General features: G+C 40.0%; 1 protein-coding gene and 1 long non-coding RNA gene across 4 annotated transcripts in view; one reads left to right on the forward strand and one right to left on the reverse strand.

Moving 5' to 3' along the window:
• The first annotated feature begins 829 nt into the window (after window positions 1-829).
• LOC103377493 (uncharacterized) lies at window positions 830-13,991 on the forward strand. Its single transcript, XR_521418.3, has 3 exons — window positions 830-2,301; window positions 2,874-2,991; window positions 13,908-13,991. It is a non-coding gene; the product is annotated as an uncharacterized LOC103377493 (long non-coding RNA).
• Window positions 7,338-21,837, reverse strand: part of LOC103377494 (cadherin-20) — a 51,414-nt gene continuing 36,914 nt past the window's right edge. For all 3 annotated transcript variants that reach the window (XM_025054431.1, XM_008308329.3, XM_017031493.2), the window contains 11 exons: window positions 20,781-21,055; window positions 18,109-18,403; window positions 17,854-17,973; window positions 15,359-15,526; window positions 14,557-14,744; window positions 13,901-14,154; window positions 12,558-12,694; window positions 11,435-11,556; window positions 11,154-11,271; window positions 10,720-10,971; window positions 7,338-9,812 (listed from right to left, as the gene is read on the reverse strand). In XM_025054431.1, the coding sequence (XP_024910199.1) occupies window positions 9,292-9,812; window positions 10,720-10,971; window positions 11,154-11,271; window positions 11,435-11,556; window positions 12,558-12,694; window positions 13,901-14,154; window positions 14,557-14,744; window positions 15,359-15,526; window positions 17,854-17,973; window positions 18,109-18,403; window positions 20,781-20,987 (2,382 nt within the window). In that variant the 5' untranslated portion in view covers window positions 20,988-21,055 and the 3' untranslated portion in view covers window positions 7,338-9,291. The remainder of the gene's footprint in view (window positions 9,813-10,719; window positions 10,972-11,153; window positions 11,272-11,434; window positions 11,557-12,557; window positions 12,695-13,900; window positions 14,155-14,556; window positions 14,745-15,358; window positions 15,527-17,853; window positions 17,974-18,108; window positions 18,404-20,780; window positions 21,056-21,837) is intronic.

Here is a 21,837-nt window from a genome sequence, read left to right on the forward strand (position 1 = left end):
TTTCAGAGCTGAGTGCACTTGGTGATAGAGCAGACAATCCTTGTTTACCCCAAGGAACCCTTTTACCTCCTGAAATATTTATTGATATGGTGTCAAGGAGGCAATTAACACTCTCCAGGGAGTCATTGCAGCAGGGTTTTTTTTCCACAGTGAAGAAAAAAAAGCTTATCCTCGCAGGCAAGCTCTGTTAATAATGACCAGGCCCACTGTGGACTGTGGAGCCACCAGCAGCCACCTCTGTTCACCGTTAATGATCACATCTTTATTTTTAATGTTCCCAGAGTGGCTTTTGAAATTAAGCTGTTTTCCACTTGGAGGACAGATGGACTGTATAAATATAGACACCACAAAAAACACCTTTTACGTACAAACTCACCAAAAATGCCTGGTCAAAGATGTTCTGTCGGTGGAAGGGGAAAATTGGTTAACTAAAAATGTCATGGTTTAAGACGTAAAAGAAATTAAGAAAAACTCAAGAGTAGTGGTCCAGGGAACGTAAGTCTTACCTGTTGCAATGAAAAATTTGAGTTAATGTATTTTATATAAACAATATTATTTATTATATATATTACATTGCATTTCTTGCATTATAATATACAAATATACAGAATTGCACCTGTTAGGAGCCTGGACCTGGTAGACCTGTAGCAAACCTAATTTTTTCTTTCAAGAAATGTTAATTTAGCACCCGTAAAAGCTTATTTAAATCTGCATTTTGAACAGAAGTTTCTACTTTCCTGCTCTGCAGGCTCCATCATGGTTTTGGGATAAGCTTTTCTGAGACCTTCAAGCGTTTAATCCTGGGAGCAGTTGAGGTGACTGTTCTTCTTAATGCTGCGGTGGGAGAAAAGAGAAAGTTATTGTTCCCAATTATATGAAGCAGTGTTGGAGGTCAGTGTGCAGCAGCATGGATAAAAGCAATATCAATTTTTCAGAGAGACTCTGCAGCAGTGTGTCGTACAGTATGTGTGACAGGATTAAGGTCTGTTACCTCAAATGCCCAGAGGTCGAGGTTCATAAAAGCTGGGGTGAGGTTGAGTGTAAGTATTACCACATTAAACCATGTCTTATGGGGAATACAAGAGGCCGTAAGAAAATAGGCAGTTTCAATAGTAAATAGAATACAATCACAAGACATGAGACGTTTCGCTTTGACATTCCATGGTTCAGAAGATACAACTGTTTTTTAGTAATTATATCTTGAAGGTTTCTATTGCATATTTTCTACATGGTTATTACCAGCAGGTAGAGATAATAGAGGCTACTGACTTTTTTTGGGTCAATTATAACTATGGCAGCTGGTCAGTGAAATGGGAAAGCTAATTTACATTCTAGATATTTATATTTTGATGTATATTTATATCTATTTGGGTTCTCAATCACCCCCTTAATCATGTATTTTAATAAAAAAAGTAAATCAAGTTAAAATAAACGAATTAATGATATGCTATGTAATAATAGTTACATAGCACGGTGGCTACATCGGACTCATTCGCGGGGTTAAGTCACGGAGGTCGTCAGCGGGAGAAGACGTTACGCGTTTAAATTAATTTAACAAACTGGTAAAAGGCGTTTATCTTTAGTACTAATGAGCCGTTTTGTCCCTAAGCGACAAGGCAGTAAGTATAGCGTTGGGTCGTGTCGAGTTTATTGTTGTAGGAATGTTTTATTTCTACATTTTTATAATGTTATACTTAGCGATTAGCATACTCGGATTTGCCACGCTAACTACTTAGCATATGCATAGCATATGCTAAGCGTATGCTAAGCGGTTAGCGCGGCTGTACTCGACTTTAAATAAAATTGTGGTAGCACTTTATTTAAAATACTCCAGACAATGTTAAATATATTACGTTGATATTTAATCAACGGACTCTAGAGTCATTTTTGGAAACCAATCGCGGTGTTAAGTCACGGAGGTTGTCAGATGGAGAAGACGTTACGCGTTTAAATTATTTTTAAAAAACTGGTAAAAGGCGTTTATCTTTAGTAGTAACGAGCTAATTTACATTCTAGATATTTATATTTTGATGTATATTTATATCTATTTGGGTTCTCAATCACCCCCCTTAATCATGTATTTTAATAAAAAAAGTAAATCAAGTTAAAATAAACGAATTAATGATATGCTATGTAATAATAGTTACATAGCACGGTGGCTACATCGGACTCATTCGCGGGGTTAAGTCACGGAGGTCGTCAGCGGGAGAAGACGTTACGCGTTTAAATTAATTTAACAAACTGGTAAAAGGCGTTTATCTTTAGTACTAATGAGCCGTTTTGTCCCTAAGCGACAAGGCAGTAAGTATAGCGTTGGGTCGTGTCGAGTTTATTGTTGTAGGAATGTTTTATTTCTACATTTTTATAATGTTATACTTAGCGATTAGCATACTCGGATTTATGCATATGCTAAGCGTATGCTAAGCGTATGCTAAGCGGTTAGCGCGGCTCTTCTCGATTTTAGATAAAATTGTTTCCATATGTTGTCTATTTTAAGTTATTTTTGTAGATAAATCATTGCAAAGCATATGAATTGAGGCAGCACTTTAATTAAAATACTCCAGACAATGTTAAATATATTACGTTGATATTTAATCAACTAAACAGCAAGTTGTGATTGTTTTATTAAATTTTACAATTCACTGTTATTAATATAGAAAAACGAAAAGATGGGGAATTATCAGTAAAAATGATTTAAAAAGAGAATAGATAAAGGTGAACCATCCACTGCTAGTGCTGGAAGAAGGTAATAGTTTAACAGTCAAGATAGCTTATAAATCTAATACAAGTCAATTCAAATTGCTGCATTTTTTGTAACTTTGTTACTTTGATGTTTGAACAACCAGTTTCTGGTTTCTTTTTGGCCTCTGGAGCAGGAAAAAGTCAGCATCATCTATCCACACACGAGCGTGGACTTGAAGGGAAACGGTTTTGTTCTTGACACCACTCCAGATCCTGGCAAAACAGATCACATCTGGAACAACAATGCTGGTAAGGCCTATGTGTTTGTCACATTCACCCATTGGGTTAAAGACCAATGAAAACAACAGATGGTACGGTTAGTCAGCTCCTTTACTTTGGCTTGTCTTTAATCTCGAGTATTGTTCACTTCAGGTACATCCTTCCTTAAGCTTTCTTCCTTCCTACCCGTTTGCTTTGGGACATTATTCCGCACAGGCAAGATGTTTCCCATGATTCCTTTCCCTCCTAGTCCCTTTTTGACATTGACAATCCCCTGATTCCCTGTGGCAATTACACTTCAAAGATGTATTCTCCTTGACACTCCATGTATTTATTTTATTTGCCTTTGTTCTCTCACCATGTTTACCTCAATACTTAATAATTGTATATAAGACATGTTAGATTTTTTGCACTTTTTGTAAGAAGCCTTTTAAAACCGAATATGTCAGAATTCAACAGTCATCTTCAGAATACGCAGTTATTCTCATATAAGCTGAAACAGTTTACAACTGGGGAACTTGACTATCATTGTTTCTGGTTTAACTTCCACCCAAGAGGTTTCTTAAGTTCTTACTGGCTGCTGTAATAATGTTGTTTTTTGCCTCTAAGCAGCTCAATACCTGAAGAAGAATAAAATAAAGCATAAAAATAAATTGTAGTAAAATAAAGCAGGTGACAAAGACCTGAGCATTTAGAGTTTTGAGCCTTGATAGAATAGATATTTGACCAGAGAAAACCACGGTTCTGCTTATGTGGTTCACCTGACCAGCCCCAGGTGTCAAGCACCTGACTTTTTTACTTTTTTAACCTACACCTACTGTGCCTACAAAAAAGTGTTTGTATATTTCTTTACGTACCGTGTGCTGCAAAGATTTCCCATCCCAATCAAGAAGACATCGATCGTTGTTAGAACCAAACCGGCCGTAAAATAAATGTATCTACTGAATAAAACAATTCATCCTTAATGAGAATATATTTTGCTCCCTGTAGAGCAATTGATGCCTTCAGTAGTCTTCCTTTGGTATAGTCAGTTGTCATGGAGATGGTTTTGGATTTGTTGTTGTGAGAAGAAGCAACAGAGTTTGCAGAGATTTGTGGCTCTGTGCACATGATTGGACTAGAGTGTTATTGACGGTAAAATCCTTGTTCCATAATCACACAGCCCACAGAGCCAATTTTTGCAAGCAGTGCATTTTAACTCTCACAATCATAAGTCAGACATGAAAAATTATACACGCACACACACTGACACTAACAGTAAAATACCTCCATCCCAGCACCCACAATTGACTGCACACTACTGTGGTTTCTTTTTATTCCCACGTTGAAATGAACTATGTGGGGTGAGTCGCTCGGTGTGAGCGGGTGACTTTTCTCCTGAGCTCCGCATTGCTACGGTTTGTCTAATTCATCAGTTGTGGAGAAAAGTGCATGGTCAGCCATTTGTACTAAATCCACCATCATCCAAGTCATCAGTCTGCCTGTCACTTCAATCGCAGCACCTTGGAATGATTTAAATCCCACACAGATGCATTTATGGCATTATTTTAACCTCTTATTATATTGATAATTTAAATGAAAAACAAGTTTTGTTTTTGCAGTGAGTTGATATTTTATTTAATAATGGAAAGTTTACAGAATTCCAACAGAAGGAATCTGTTTTGGGGCCTGATAGAAAAACAGATCTTTATAGTTTTATGTGCATATAATTAACAATACTCAAGAGATCTTTTTTCTGCAACCTTATGAATCATCTTTTTATCCTTTGTAGTGAAAAAAGAAAATGTTTGACCCTGTTAGAGGCTCTATTCCGGCATGCTCTGAGGCCATTGATCTGTTTACTTTGCTCAACCTTAATAAATGCACTGGGGAGTCTGGTGAGGTGTGATGGATTAAAGGAGGTCATTCTGATCTCCACACATGAGCCTCAACTTGGGAATTTCCGTCACATTGCTGTGTTTACACTACGTTTTACGAATCCCTCTTTTTTTTTTTTGCTTTGCTGGACTTTCAAGGTTATTTAGTCATCTAAAGATCTGTCCTTGTGGCAAAGGAAAGAAAACGTTGAGGCCTAGAAATGAAACCATAAAAATATATTTAAAAAATCTGTCCATTTTGTTAAATGTATTAATTATGGTGCGGTGTTGTTTAGTCGTCTGATATTAATCCCCATCAAAAATGCTCACAATGTCCTGGAGCGTGCTGTGGTTCCATTGGTCAGTTATTAAACCATCATTCTACTTTTTATTTGTATTAATAAGAATAGTTATTCTGTCCCTGGTTTTATTGAAGTGTGTAAATGAATTTGAATAAAAATACTTTCAGGATATTTTCACTGTAGGCACTCATTTGAAGTCTAAAACCAGAACCATTTCTTTTCTGTCTCCTTATTGCAGCCGAGACAACCATGTTTCATCATATTGTCCCCAGTTACAGGTTCCCTCAGTGCACTGAATTGTGCTAATATTGTGTGCAAGAGTCGGAGCTTTTCTGCTGTTGTTGCCTACTGACCAACAATCAATGAAGAAATGTAAAAACCTTTGGGTCGTGTGACATCCTCTGACACTTAGTCAGTCATGTTTGTGGCATTATAAGTGATGTGAAGGAAGGGAAGGGCCTCGGAGAGACTTCAAGCTAATTCAATTCATTCAAACCACCTCCTGATTTCAGTCATTATCACAGCCTGGAGCAGAAACTACAAGCTGTGCAGCAATGCACATTATTATGGAAATTCGTAAGGCCTTTATTGAGATGTACTGTTGGAAATGAAGCTGCTAACCTACACTCACATTGAATAATCAATGTGCTTTTAAAAATTTTATCCAGCTCTATATAAGAAGAACAAGCCACAGTAGAGGACGATCTAAACTAGGAGAAGGCACTCAGCTGTTGATCACTAGTCCTCAGTAGTTAGAGTGAGAGTTACTAGAGGGACTCCTGCAGTGACCTCACGGTTTGATGAGGGTTTGTTGAGGGTTTGTTGATGATTTTGTGCAGCTACAGGAAACAACAATTATCATCTGGAAAGCTGCTCATATTAACACCTTACTGCTTCAGCAGCTAGGCTCTATATTTACAATTTGTCAATAACAAAATTAAAGGAAAGATTGATGTTTGAATACATTTTATTTTGTTATAATATCAAAACTGACTTTTGGTTTTGTCTTGGAGTCATTTGTTCCCTCCCCATGTATTCGGGAACAGCCTGAAGAGCAAGGCAGCAAAAATGTAACAGGAAGATGAAGGGCTGTTTTTTTAGGATTAAACTGTTGTTTAATGAAGAGTTACATGGTGAGAATAGTTTCAAATTCAATTCAAAAGAGAAAGACTTCTTGTTATCCTGGTGAGATGTTGATGATTAGAAGTGATGGGAATGAAGTTACAGCTGGTGTTGATCTTCCTCCTCTTTTAGGAGGAGAAGGAGCAGACGGAAGAAGTGTTAGGATTTCAGACACAAGTGCATCAATTCAGTAAAACTACCCAAGAATCAACAAGTACAAAAAATAGCTCTTTCTGAAATGTCAAAACTTGAAAAGATTTGCTGACAGATAAACAAGGAAAAATGAGGTACAAATCCCTACTGTGTAATTGGAATGTTTAGCTCAGCATGCAGGCGGTGTGAGGCGTACGGGTGAGAATTTAAATCTGCAGAATAGCATTATTATACGCTAATCTTCTGTGTAATTCCACTGCTGACTGCTGCCTTGCTGGTACTTTAGAGCTTTAGATTTCTGAAGTACTTTTTTTCCAATTTGCTTTGACAAAGATAAATAGAATCGTCCGAATGGGGAAAATGTAAACACAGTAGATCACTACTGCTTCTTTTGTTATCCAATGACTACAATTTCTATATATCTGTTTGTTTATATATATATATATATATAGGTATTGTATATATTTTTATATATATATACATACATACATGTATGTACATAAATGTATGGTATGTCAACCTATGAAACCACATAAATAATTTTGCTTCTTTTTATGTCATTTCTGTCATTTGCTTGTGTTGTAAAGATTGACAGAAGCAATCAAATGAGGACTGATTACAATTGATTCCCACAGGCAATTGATTTCCAGCCACTGATATAAAGTGAGTTGAAACTTCGAGGTGTTCCTAGAGCTTCAGGCTCCAGTTAAGTTGTAAATGAATTACAAGGAATTATTGCTGCAAAACAAAAATAAAATGCTAAAATTAAAATTAATACAGCAAGCCAGTCATGAAAACAGAATCAAAATTGTTTACTTACTGATGAATGCCCTGATTGTATAATCCCTAACATCAAGTGATAGAAACAGTTCCAGCTTTTAAAAAGTTGCTAGAACCGTTCCGTTAATGCAGCTTGGACGTAGAGCATAAGAAATAGAAAAAATATGTTTTAACCATTTTATTATGAAGAATACAAAAAATATCTACATTCACATACCACACACTGTAGCATGACTTACAACAAGAACAATTTTAGGTAAACGTATACCAATCAAATTATCAAAAAACTACGGTTCAGTTCCAAAAAAACGTTATTTTCTTTTGGTATAAAGTTCAGTCTTTTGCACATTGCTTCCACATCACTCTTTTTGTTGTCATTTTTGCATTTGGCACTTAATGCTGATCATCAGTGTCTTTGGAGGAGATGGCCTCGTGTATATGGTGAGAGGAAAAAAGCATGACATCATATTAGTGATGGAGTGTTTACATCAAATGAAAAACCATTAAGCCGTTTTATAAACCAGGACACTCAAAAGAAATGAACAAATAGACCTGGTTGCTGAAATAAATCTTAGAAATGAAAGGATGGCATGATGTTGTTTCCACTCAGTCTCTTCACTCAAGTCAAACAGCTACTAGTTCTAGGTCTGTTATTATAAGGCAACATTAATTATGTCATTCTAAACAACAATGATGATAAAAAAAATCTATCAGGATTTACCAGATAATTGGTTGAATTAACATTTAACAGTCGTAATGTAAAATAATAAATAGTAAACTCCTGCTTTAAGCCTTGGCAGTTAGCGTTGATCCAACAGCATGCCAACTTTATGATGGTCCTTATAATCATCTGGCTGATCCAACGCTGCCCCACAATTGGTGGCCAGTAGTCAATTTGCCAAAATTTACAATTTTTATGTCGTATGCATAATCCCTAAAACTAGCATTTAGCAACATAAACTCTGTTAAAATTAATGTTTACTGACCTTGAACTGCAAAACTTAAATAGTGCTGATGAAGCCGGTCCTGATTTGTTTTTAGTGATTGTGATTTCTGTGCTTGCTAAGGGAAAGTGCTAATACATGAGTATGTAACTCATTTCTCTTCTACAGACACAGACACAGAGACATTTCAGTTATTCAGGAGCAATACAACACGTTTTGTTGTAGAACTAATACATCACTTTACTGTGATGGTGGTGTGTTTGGATTGATAACAGCAAAACAGCCTCAACGTCAAACCAGAAGTCGGTCCATCTTTTGCAAGTGGGAAGTAGCTAGTACTAAACAAGGATGGGTTTTTTTTCTCAACAACAATGTATTTTCACAAAAACATCAGTTACATTAAAAAAAAAACATCGGTACAAAACAAAAATACAATTAACATTTAAACCAACGTGACCTACACAGATTTACAGCATCGCCACCTTTTCAGCTCGATAAAAACACACTGTAAACGTGGAATGTTACATCTTGAATGTTACCAAACATATTATCCTTTAAAGATTGACATTTGACATCAGTGTTCCATTAAAATAATTTAGAAAAAAATAAATAAAACACATAAATTAAGACCTGTCACCAACAGAAAAACAGAATTTTTTTTTTTTTTGAGTGACTCCTCACTTCTCTCTTCCTTTCAATGTTGTGATTTGCATCAGTTCAGACTCGGACATCCGAAGTTCTTGTACTATGCTCCTTTAAATATTAAAGGCAGTCTGGTTCTGCTCATTTTCATCTCTTGGCATAATTCACTGCAGACTTTGAGCCAAAGAGGCTTTCTGTTCATGACTGGGTCAGATGAGGGAATTAGCATGTGCTTTGAAGCCATTCCTTTGTGGGCCCCACACGGCTGCCAATATCCGAACAGTCTTCCTTTGGGGCAGATTTAAAAAAAAAAAAAAAACAACTCCCACTTATGCTGATCCTGCTGCAGTGGCTGCTGCTTTCAAATACTAGCCTCCAAAGATGTGGAAAATTGAGGCTTGAGCCACAATTCAAGTGCTAAGAGTAATAGGTGTGTAGGTAACACATCCTGGCACATCAGTCTGTTTGTGTCTTTGTTTTGCTTTGTTTTACAAGTCACTGGTGTTAAAAAGGGACAAAGGCAAAGAAGTATTACCACATTGGTGAAGTGTTAGTCTCAAGAACGCCATACATTTCAGCCAGTTTTTTGAAACGAGGACCCCAGTCATTGAGATAATCATAGTCATGGTCATTATTTGAGGCTCCTGATTGGAGAGAACTGAGGGACTCTGCAACTGAACCTTCCCCTTCATAGGCGTAGGTCTGCAGGGAGTCATAAGGTGGTGCACACGGGTCCATGTCAGCCTCTAATAGTTTTGACAGCACATATCCATGAACGTTACCGTCCCCACTGCCAACACCCACTACACAGGGCTGAGGGACATGGCGGGACAAACTTTCTATCTCCGGGATCATGTCCTGCCTCATCTTTCCAAGGGGACGGTGTACCTCATGTGGATTCCACATGGCAGCAATATCAAATGCCTCGGTGTCCTCCTCGCCGCCACCCTCGTCATCGTAACGCACGATATTCTCGTGGACATTCTCCTCCTCATCGCACAAATAGGGCTTCTTACGCTGACTACGCAGGAAGAGCATGAGCAGAACCATTACTGTAGAGAGAGCAAAAACAGTGTCAGCTTGAATTACAAAACTTGAATTCATTCATATGTGGCTTGTTTGCTAAACTAACAAGTGTGTCTGCCGTCTCTCTCATTCATATGTGGCTTGTTTGCTAAACCAACAAGTGTGTCTATCTAAATTTTAGTCTCTAAAACCTCCGTTCTCTCGTGTACCTGTCATGTTTAATCATGTCAGGCCTGAATGGCTACACACACCTGGAGCAGCCAGTGGCAGCAGACTCAGACTGAGGTAGTAGTAGTAGGAGTGGAGCATCTTTGGTGCAGGATTGAAATATGGGTTTCTTTCTTCCTGTCCTGGCACAGGGCTGGCATTCATTAGCAGCAGTCTCTGTTCCCCTGGAAGCTGATCTGGACTGACTTTATCTCTCCCTGCAGACCACCGGCTGTGAGCTGGATGCCTCCCCAGCTTCGCCAGCTTGACTCATACTGCTCTAAATTTAGCCAAAACTCCTTTTCTCTTGCTCACAGTTTGAGCTTGTCTCTTACTAGTAGACATATACATCTAATGTACGATGTCTTCTAATAACAGAATAAGGTGATGGACCTCAAGAATTATTATAATTATTATTCATTTTTATTATATGATTCTTGTAGTGGTGGTTGGGTATATGAATTCTTCTTCAGGAGTTTTTCCAGGACAATTTAGTTACATTTTCATCATTCATTTTGGTGTCTTTTTTTAAATTTAAATGTGATTTAATTTAATAACCTATTTTTTCGATATCTTCAACCAATATTGTTTTTACAAATGTTAGGATAAATTTATCCACATAAGCAATCTTTTGTTTATCCTGTGGCACATAAAGTACATCATACCTATTTTTGAGCTAACATTAGTGTACATTATCTTCTCAAACATCAGCCAATCAGGACTCACCCAGGAGGACAAAGATGCAGGCCAGGATGGCGATGAGTGCTCCTCTGCTCAGGCTCACTGGCTGAACGTAGGCATCTGGATTGCAGGACATGACATTGCCCTCGTGGTCACAGCTGCACACTTGAATGGTCAGTGTGCTGGTGCTGGTCTGGACCGGCTGCTCGCTGTCAGAGATAAAGATAGGCAAGTAGAAGATGGACTGGTCCTGCTGTGACCAGTCTCCACGGCGAGTCAGGATCCACGCTGTGTTGTCTTGAGAGAGAGAAAGGTCAGAGAAAGGTTGAGTATGATATACCAAGACTGTAGCAGTCTCTTGAACTTAGTTTTCATACCAGCAGTCTGAATTTTGGGTCTTTGGGTCTTTATTCTATTTGGTTCTAAACAAAACGTTGTGTGAAACCTGAATATCTGTGTGTGTGTGTGTGTTTGTTTACCTTGGTTGTCTCTCAGGGTGAAGTTTGGGTTATTTATGGCCTCTGGAGCCAAACTGTAGTAGAAGCGATGTCCACCTAGTGGTTCATCTGGGTCTACTGCTGCGACAGTCTGGATCAGCTGAAACAGCCACCGTTTACTCAGTTAACAGTACATTTATTTTCTCCACACATTTATCTAAACCATTAATAAAAATCCACAAGAATTTTAAAAGTCAAATTAAAAATGTTTAAGTTTCTCCTCCTTAAGAACAGATGCTGTTGATCATAATAAGGCGTCTAACCTGTCCAGGCCTAGCGTTCTCACACACGTACGCCTCCAGGAAGGGTGTCAGCTCAGGGGGGTTATCGTTCACGTCCAAGACTTTGATGGTCACCGCTACACTGGCAATCTGTCTTTGGTTGTCTGCAAACACACATACATGTTAAACACATCAGACACACATGGATCCCTTATACATAGGTTAGCCTTTGTTCTATACCGTTGGAGTTTGGTGATTTGCATATGTTAACATACTGTGTTATGGCCAGTGGAAATATAATCATCAGGCAGTGAGTAATTACGGCAGCTTCATCACATGATCAGTGACTTGGATTTGGTGGAAATGGTTCATGTGCGTGTCTCTCGCTGTGTGAGGAGAAATGTTTGACCTTGGTTCCACCAAACTGAGGAAGAATCAGTGGAGTCGAACCCTCGCCACGGTTAAAGTGTGAATATTGGTTGAGTGGATTTAATGAAAGCTGCTCTGTTCATGAGAGAAATCAAGATTAATATATATGTCTTCCAAAGAAAATTGGATTTAGCAGTTGTTAACTCATTATAGTTTGACTGAGTATTTTACTGAAAAGCTTCAGTCCCACACGACATCCTGTATGTGGTTGATGACTGTACCATTTGACTCTGAATAAGAACCACAGAGAGGAACTTAGATTTTCTTCACATTTTTTACTTTTTTCTGTCCTTCGTCTCTTCCCCTCTATGCCCTCCACCGCTGTCTGTATCTCCTCACACATTTAATCATCCAGCGTGTGGGTGGAGGCGTTTAATTAGTCATTAATTCAATTTCCAGCCCTGTCTTGTGTGTGTGTGTGTGTGTGTGTGTGTGTGTGTATCTCTTTGATACACAAACAAAGTAGATGAAGGTGACTTCAGGGCCAGTCGCTGCCAAACTCTGCAGCAGGAGAAAACCACACTTCTGCAGAAATGCAGATTCAAATTCTTTATATAGACATGCAAAAAAGTTTGACATAAATTATTTTAAACAATGTGGTTTTTCACAGTTTTAGGTCAAGGGAACAGCCTTGATATGTTAAACATAAAATCAACAAGTAGGCAGACTATATCATGATACTTTCTACTACATTTGTAGGCATTTGTGGGACAGTTAGTGTGTCAGTGTGACATACACATCTCCATGGCCAGAACTGTGATGTTATGCCATCCCACTTGCTCTCGGTCCAGCGGACGCACTGTCATCAGTGACCCGGAGGTGATATCAATATAGAAATACTTCTTTGGGTCGGTGGATCCCTCGATGTAGTACCTGTGGCATGAAAAACATCAGAGTTAGGCTTTATGTTGCTGATTTCTTCCAATCCACACCAGCGTGGGTTTGTCTGTAAGATAATCGACAGACAGTCAATGACAGACTGGCAGCTTCCAGCTGGTAGAAGACAAGGAGAATGTTCCAGACAACAGTTGATCACAGAGTCTTCCTCTACTGTCAGTGTGACAAGACATGAACAGAGCTGCAACATCTCTCACAGCACAGTTCCTGACCTGAGGCACAGAGACGACCATATGTAGAGCAGAATGATGCTGTGTTCAAACAGAACAGTTACCATGGGCACATTCACCTCTGGTACAAATGCTGCAGTAGGTTGAGAAGAATAAAATGTTCGATAGAAATAAGTCTGACGCTAAGGGTGAAGGTCGACCCGCTGCTGTTAGTGGTCATCTGTCATCTGACGTGTTTGCTGCAGGAGCGCTGACCTCAGATCAGCCTCAGCAGCCTCCACTCTGCCACTCTTCTACACCCAGACTCCCCGTCCAGCATCAAACATGGCTGACCGACCGCACTGCACCGCCTTCTTGTTCTCTTTTCTCACAGATGCATGGACATATTTAACTAGAGGCTGAGACTTGTTTCACTTTCCTGTCTATAGAGACAGTGGAGTTCACAAAGATACAGGACACGGTCCTCTCTGGCTTTGTTTTGTGTCCTTTTAACCAAAAACATACAAACACAAAAAACTGTGTGTCAGAGTGGACAGTGGATCAGTGATCTTTCAGTTTGCAGCCACTCTGTCTTAGAATATCTAATGTGTTTGTTAACAGTAGTCGTGAGTCGATTGGAGCAGCAGGCCATTTTTTATTAGTTGGATGCTGCCTCCTTGTGGTGGCATTGCAACGTTGGATGCTGCCTCCTTGTGGTGGCATCGCAACAATACATCAGCAGGACAAAAAAAAAAAAACACAAAACGTGGTAAAATCCGAGGGCGAATCATCAAAACTAATCCAAGTGTTTTTTTTACTTAACTTTGTTAATGGTGTATATTTGTTTATATATTTATACATATACATACAGAATATGTACAGTTTGTGTTTTGAATTTGCCATATCTTCATGTGTTTAATGCCTTTCTTTCCAGGATAACAATATTTTCCCTGTTTCCTACATTGTTTTAATTATATATTGTTTACTTTGTGGAGATCAGCTCAGTGTGTGACATCATCACTCTCTTGCTCACCTCACAGTGTTGTTGGCAGCATCTGGGTCTCTGGCCGACACCGTCTTTACTAGCCTCCCAATATCTGCATCTTCTGGTAACTCCACATAGTACGACGGCAGATCGAAGACTGGCGGCTCATCCACGTCCTCCACGCTCACGTGCACAATGGTCACATCCTTGAACGGCCCATTGGAGTGAAAGGCTGGGTCCAGGTGGGTGTTTGCGCCCTGTACCTTTAGTGTATAACTGAGTTTTTTCTCAAAGTTCAAGGGCTGGAAAACATACACAAAAAAGCTATTTAATCACATGATGAAATTTTGTGAAAAAAAAGCATAACTAATAAAATAAGTAAATAAGCAACATGAAATTTTGTGAAAAAAAAGCATAACAAGCAATAAATAGAAATAAATAAAAAAGTAATGTACATTTTAATTTATCTACATATATAAAGTAACATCTTTTTATCTCTAATGTTTAATTTGTTTAATTCTTAACACGGGTTTAGAGTTTTAAATATTAGAAATTAAAAATTAGAATATGTTTAAAACTGGATTTGTTGTCTTTTTTTTCCAATGAATTAATATATTAATCAATATGAGTACATATACGCCGCCTCAGTGTTTTCTAAAGAGGGATGATTCTTTACACGTATTCAAATGTAAATGTAACTCTACCCTTTTCACCAAAATGAGGCCAAAAACATTGGTGGGGTCAGTGCTGATGTCAAACGTGTCTCTTCCGTCTCCGTCTATGATGCTGTACTTCATCTCAGCGTTGAGCCCCACATCCTTGTCCTTTGCCCATATTCGTCCCACCACTGAACCCACGGGCGCTGACTCTGGGATGCTCATCTGGTACAGCCCTAAAAAAGAAAAAAAGAACCCAGAGATGTCACATTTTTATTTCTGTGTCCACAAGGGGGAGCCAAATTACTTTTATTACTTCCTGTAGACTTCCATTACTTTCGCTGCAGCCAGATATAAACGGCTCCATAAACACCTGAGAACAGGGTTATGTACATTCTCCAGGGACGCCACGGATTTCATCAACTGCTTAACCTCAAAGATGAGGTGACAGCTGCCCAATTTACCAAAATCCCTGCCGTCCAGAGACAAAATGACTGCACATTGTGCTTGACAGAGGGGGAATCCCTGAAGCTTTTCAAAACTGATCAAAGTTCCACCAAACTGATGCCACTAATTGGCCAGGGACCAGCAGTGGAGGTGGAAGTGCTGACAGCACTGGGGGCTACTTTTCTCTTTTCTTTGTCTAGATGCTATTGCTAACATCAACCCAACAGTCTGACCACAGAAGCATGGTAGATGGGTAGAAGTGGACTAAATCAAAAATAGTGGAGGAGACCAGTGCCCAAACAAAGGGGGAATAGGACGGAGGATGAAGTTTGTGGGTAAATGACTCTGTTTTTATAACAAAAAAGTGTAGGTACAGAAGCAGGAAGTTTCTGTTGTTTCTTACTTTGCTCAAACATCGGTGGGTTGTCGTTGACGTCACTGAGCATGATGCTAACAGTGGTGGTGCCGGCCAGTCCACCCATCTGACCACCCATGTCTTTGGCTTGGATGAGAACAGTGTAGTTTTCTCTGGTCTCTCTGTCCATGTCTGCCAGGGAAACACGCACCACACCTAACCAGGCAAAAATACCAAACGAGAGAAGACAGATAGGTGGATTAAAGCAGTGGTCACTAGGATTAGTCAGTGTTAATCTGTGTTTGACTCATGTGCCCATGACATGTGGTGCCTTCCACAAATCAAGACAAAAGTCCACGCTGCCTTTGTTTGTGTTCCCAAACTGTAACCCAAATATATTTGTCCAAATAGTTTCATGTGTATTTCTTCAACTGAGAGGCCACAACACCATGTGTAAATGTTTTTATCACATTGGTTCTCTTTTGTTTAGGATTTTATTTAACCCATAGTTTTAACCCATAATTCAGACTATTGTGCAAATGTTACTGTGCTGTAAGGAAACCATGTGCAACAGGCAGAAAATGACAGATTCACTGTGACAGTAGCATCAGGTCAGTACTGGTCCAGGTTGCATCAGAAACCAGTCAGATTCAAACTCAAAGTAAAGAACTATAGAAGAGAGGAGTGGGCGGGGCTTCAGCCTAGCTCTGGAACCTTGACGCTCATCTGTCTTCCTGATGAAGACACGGTGGGCAGGGTTTGGGTTTCATTAGCCAAATAGCCACATTAAATAGAAACTTAAAGACACTTTACTTTTTTTTTCTTAGCTCTAAAAAGCAATTGTTTGAAGGTTTTAGTTTGGAATGACTTTCACTCTGTGGTGTTTGACTTATATGACTCCATAACAAAGGAATCTGTTTCCACACAGGACTCCCTCCTCTAATGTGCAGTAAATGAAAGCGTCCTCTGAGGTTTGACAGTGTATGGAACCCTGGGATCGGTACATGGAGTTGGACAATAGAGGAGACGACCTACGTCCTGGCTGGTTACACCAGAGCAACCTTGCGGTGTTAACAACTGGTGTTTCTGGTACAGGTGGTGAGTCAGACCATTTTCTAAACATTTAGAGTCGCTGGTTACAATGTTTTCAGGGTAAAATGAACCTATTAGTCACCTCTACCATGTTAAAGTCTATGTTCAGAGTGCCATCTAGTGGGGAATGTGTGTAACAAACGCTCAGCAATGTATAGTCATTCAGTACTTTTGAAAAGAATATTCTTTCATTCGTGTTGATGGTTTTTATTTGTGAGTGATGAATTCAAGCAGGACCATTTTCTTGGGGGGGGGATTCTCAGATAAACTTGTTGGTTCAGTCTCAAACATACTGCTAAACTGTTGCTCAAGCAGGACCATTTTCTTGGGGGGGGGGGATTCTCAGATAAACTGTTCTTAGTGGGCCGTGTTAAAGAATACAGACATTAAAGTCTGTTAAAAAAGTTTGAAAAGCTTATGTCAAGTGGATGTATGCCGTGTATGTTTTTATCTGCCAACACAAAGCCCACCGTGCTGCTGAGAGAGGAGGTAGGTTGATTGATAGCTGTAGCCATGTTGGCTCTTCATCGACGGATGAACCTCCAAAAACAGCAGGAGAAAAACTGTCAGCTGACAGGGAGTGTTGTCTGAAAGCTTTTGGCAACAGATTCCAGCGCTGACAAACAAGGAGAGCAGGCAGCTGGGGTAAACAATGGCCACTGACTTAGAGAGCTAATGGATTTTTCTGGATGCCTTGGCCCCAACTGTCACTGCTGTTGTCATTTGCAATATGCAGTATTAGCTGTATAACAATATTCTGTAGTACACACAGCTGGAACAGCCTCAACACAATGGTGTCAGAATTTCTCCTGCATGGATTTATTCAGCTGCACAATCCCTAACGAGGTGACAGTGGTCAACAGTCAGTGTTGAGCTTGTCTCGGGGAAGTCGCTGATACAGGTTTATGTAAAGTTGTATACTTTTCCCACGAGCAGTGAAAATACCACCACAGTCTCTCCGTCTTTGTCAAGGAAACAAACTGTCGACCCAAGTCGCAGTAAAGTTGTTCTGATCGTAGTCCGGTTCAGGACCTTGGTGACATCAGTGAACCGGTGCACCGTGTTAGCAACAAAAAGCTAATGATTTATTCTTATTCTACTGTTCTCTAGTTTCTCCAGAGTCACCACTGACATTATTTCCTTTGAGAATAACTGGAGATTCTTCATCTCCTGCTGTGTTGTTCTGCCTGTTTCTACCGTACACTCTGGCCAGACAGGTCATTGTTGTGTTAGTTTTCCTGGAAACAAACTTTACAGGCTCTGAATATCAGGGTCTATATATTTTCTCTGTGCACATGAACAGTGACTGTTACATTTTGGTTTTGGAAACCAGAACAGTGACAGTGTGACGCAGCAAACCTTCGTACTCCAGTCCACTCTCTAAATTTCCATTCCTTAATATTTTTTTGTTTTCATTTAACAATCGCTCAAGGCAACTGTGAGTTTTATACCTGTTTTGGCATCAACTGAGAAGTATGGCTGACCCTCCAGAATACTGTAGACCACACGAGCGCTGTTGCCGTAGGTTGGGTCGTCTTCATCTGTGGCGGTCACCTGGATCACAGATGTTCCTGTGTAGAACCAAGCAAAGGAAATGAGCAATCAGTTATGCCAATTATAACATATTCATGAAAGGATTCCATTTTTTTTTCTTCATCTGTGGTTGGAGCAGCTCCAAGCACCAGACACAGCCTCCGTCTTTGTACCTATTTTGGACATTTCTGGGACAGTTGCGATGTAGGGTCCATCCAGGAATTTGGGTTCGTTGTCATTGATGTCCTGGATCTTCACTATGAACTCTGACTCTGGCTCCAGAGGTCTGTCTGTCAGACGGTTTCTAGCCTGAGCACGTAGCACATATTGGGCCTTCACCTCCCGGTCCAGCCTCTGGATGGCGTGAATATCACCTGTGCTGTCGTCAATGGTGAAGGTGGTTCCTGCTCCTTCTCCTGTCAGGATGTACTTAATAGATCCATCTCCTTTGTCCATGTCTGAGTGGAGCTGAAATAAAAAATGGAATTGCTAAGTTCACATAGCCAAAGACTTTAATCTATTCTGGACACGTCTGTGGGTTTTTAGGGGGAGTAACTCAGGAAGAAGGAAAAGCATTCCCATATGTTAAAGTCTGCAGTGGAAAAATGAGGAGTGGATCAGTCAAAAAAAGAAAGAAAAAAACACAGATAAAACCACATCATTAAGAAATATAGTTCATACGTAATGTAGACAGAAATCCAACCCACATGTTGAGCCTTTGAACAGAATTAAGGTTTGGAGGAAACAGCTTGAAGTTTTCAGTCTGAACCTGTTTAAACCAAGAACTGAATCCACAGCCCACCGTTACTGTTACTTCACTCCTTAAGATAGAATAAAAAAACAACATATAAATGTCTCCTTTAGATGTTTGTTTCATGTCATATCTAATAAGGTTTGACTATATTTAGACGCCATTCTTTACTGTCTATCTTTTGAATCACTTCATTATCCATAATCTAACGAACCCTGTGACTGTCTGACATGTAACACACACACACACACACTGACTCGAGCAGGACATTTAACACCGTTAACTAGAGTGTATGACTGTGTTCCACTGTGAATTATATTTTTAATGTAGTTGCATAAACATGCTCTGTATATATATATATTATATTACACATAGTATAATGTAAACATTTGAGTTTTGGTTGAATTGCTCTGCAGACGCTGATGTTTGGTGTGAAGTGTGTATTTTTTCTAGTGCGGCAGTGATTACGTCTCTAATCACTGCTCCTGCTTGTTTGTTGCCACAGGCCCCGGGGCAATCAGACACCTTTGTGTCCTTTAAGTGCAAACGTTGCCCACTGATGTGCAATCAGGTCTCACTTTTCTGTTAGAGGGTCTGTGCTGCATGATGGTGAGCACTTCCTGCTGTCACAGAGGCAGAGTGGAATATTCAGCTGTTGATGTCTGTCTGGTATAATCAACAGGTGACCAGGCTATGGTTTATTAGAGTTTGTACTTAGAAAGACTTCAGTAGCAAACCTTCATATTAACTATCATTAGAAGAAACATACGTCAGAACTTGAACCCTCTGTCTGAAGGACACACCTGCCAACACTTACCAACACTCAGACCTCATCAGACCAAGGTCTAACTTTTAAGCGCAATAACATTTTTTTGGCGTCGGCAAAGTGAGAAAGGTAGCTGTGACTTAAAACACAATGTCCTTGAAATTCTCAGTGTGCTCCTGAGAGGAATGTTGTTTTTTTTAAAACCTGGGTTTAAAATATCCGGTGCTGTCTTCTCCTAGTTCACTTTATTCTGCTTCTTCTTTTCTACATTTTATGTAGTCCTAAGAAAAGTAATTTCTACTGTTAAAGTCTTTGTAAAGAAAGACAAGATTTAAAACACACACAAAAAATTAAATGGCTACAGTTGCAGAGAGCTATAAAGTAACAACATAAAATTGCTTAAAGCAAGCTAAAATGTAGCACACACCGCAAAAAGGAGAAAAAAATGAGTAAAAATTGTTGACTAAAAGATTAACCACCGTATGACTAAGAGTCAGCTCTGTGATATCTTAATAATTTCACAAGAGCATTTAAAAAAGTTGATTGTTTTTTAATCACTAGACCTAATTGCACCAGGACTCAGAGTGTCATCACCTCCTGCTCTGACACCTTCTTTCTTTCTGGTTTGGCTGCAGTCTGAAGCTCAGGCCATCAATTACCTGCTCAGTCTCAGGCCTCAGTCTGAAGCCCAACCTCTCTGACAGTGAAGCGCTTCGGAATACTAAATTCTTACCTAGAGCTGAGGCAGAGCAGACTGCGCTGATGCTGACCCCCCACTCCTCCCTCCCCCCTCCCCCCTACAGGGTGGAGGCATGCATTATGTCTCCCCCCTGCTTTTGTCAAACTCTACAATGGCTTTCTGCCTCTAAGTGGCTCCTGCCTGTCACTGCTACTTACTTCCTTCAGAGGATGGCAGAAATTAGGATGTGCTGGTTGAAAAGACTCGCAGCAGAATGTTAAATGGAACAGAAGAAAAGACTGGAAGCTGGTGCCGACTGCAGACCCATGACAAACACTTTTTTTCTTGAAATGGTTATGAAAGAAGACTAGTTACTGCTCTGGTTGTTGTTCCTCAAGACCTTTTAGACTCCCAAGTTCTCCTGGGATTTTCAAAGATTTGACAGTAAAAAATAAAACAAACAAAAAACTAATTTTTCTGGGTTGCGTTGGGTTGTTCCCAACTGCAAATGAAAAAGCTAATGAGGTTGCTAAAAGTTTTTTTTTGTCATCAACTGAGTTGACTTTACAAAAAACAGTGTTGAAGTTTTGTTAAAGGTGATGAACAAATTTATATCTTATTTTTATCTTATTTGTACAATACCACCTACCTTGCCGATATAAAGTGGCTCTAGTCCAGTGTACTCCTCCAGGACAAAGAACTGGTTCCAAACCCAGCCTCGTTTCACCCTCTGAAGTGGCACAGAGCTTCCTGCTTCATCATCCTTTTCTTTCCTTGCCGGTGTTCCCAGAAGGCCATGGGGCAGGAGGACCAAAGTGCAGAAAACCACAGAGAGCAAATGCAATTGGTGCTTCATTGTGCAGCACTGAGACGTTTCTAAAAATCAAAGTCTTTCTTTTTCTTCAGAAGTTTGTTCAGAAGCTCCTAGAGAGAGAGAGAGAGAGGGGGATACAGAAGGGAGGAGATGAGACTCAGACTGATGTCATTACAGACCGCCTCCTGTCTGTCCCGCACTGTTGGACACCTGCACTATTCACTTTGTTGGGGTTTGTGGAGAAGTAATGAGCTGCGAGTCTCTGTCATCTCACAGCCGAACTGATGCTGTAGAAAAGGTCACAGAAAATACAGGAGGAAAAAGAGATGAAGAACACACAAAGGTCACCGTGTGATGACTGTCTCCAAAAGCCCAGTGAAGACATGTGTCCTGATGAAATACTACAGGAGAGCAGAATCAAAACTTTAGGGCTCAACGTTTTGGGAGGTTTCTGGACAACGAGTTTCTCATTTGGTCGGGGTTTTTCATACGAGTGCTCCTTTCATTCAGTCAAGTTTCAGTCTCATCCATCATGTTGTTACTGAGGTGGCAGCTGCCTGGTTTTCAGATTTAAACAAGTGACATGCCACAAGATGTGCAGGACTTTCACTTGTATGCCGTATACCTCATTAGGTTCAACAAAATGGAGCAAAATGGTGGGGTGATGCCTGTGACCCCGGAGGAGGTGGAGCCTGGGGGACGAGCATGGAGCTAATTTTACTTAATAATAGAGAGCAGGCAGAGTGAATGAGCTGAAAAGAGCAGGAGCAGCGGGGTCAAGTGTCAGATGCTTCTGCCAAACGGCCCTCACAGACACTGCACTCACACCCTCGACCCCGCCTGCCGCTGACAAAGCAGCCACGCCCCCCTCCCCCCCCCCCTCTTGGGGCTG

This window comes from Cynoglossus semilaevis, chromosome 3 (genome assembly GCF_000523025.1).
Source record: "Cynoglossus semilaevis isolate Cse_v1.0 chromosome 3, Cse_v1.0, whole genome shotgun sequence".
Classification (NCBI taxonomy): Eukaryota; Metazoa; Chordata; class Actinopteri; order Pleuronectiformes; family Cynoglossidae; genus Cynoglossus; species Cynoglossus semilaevis.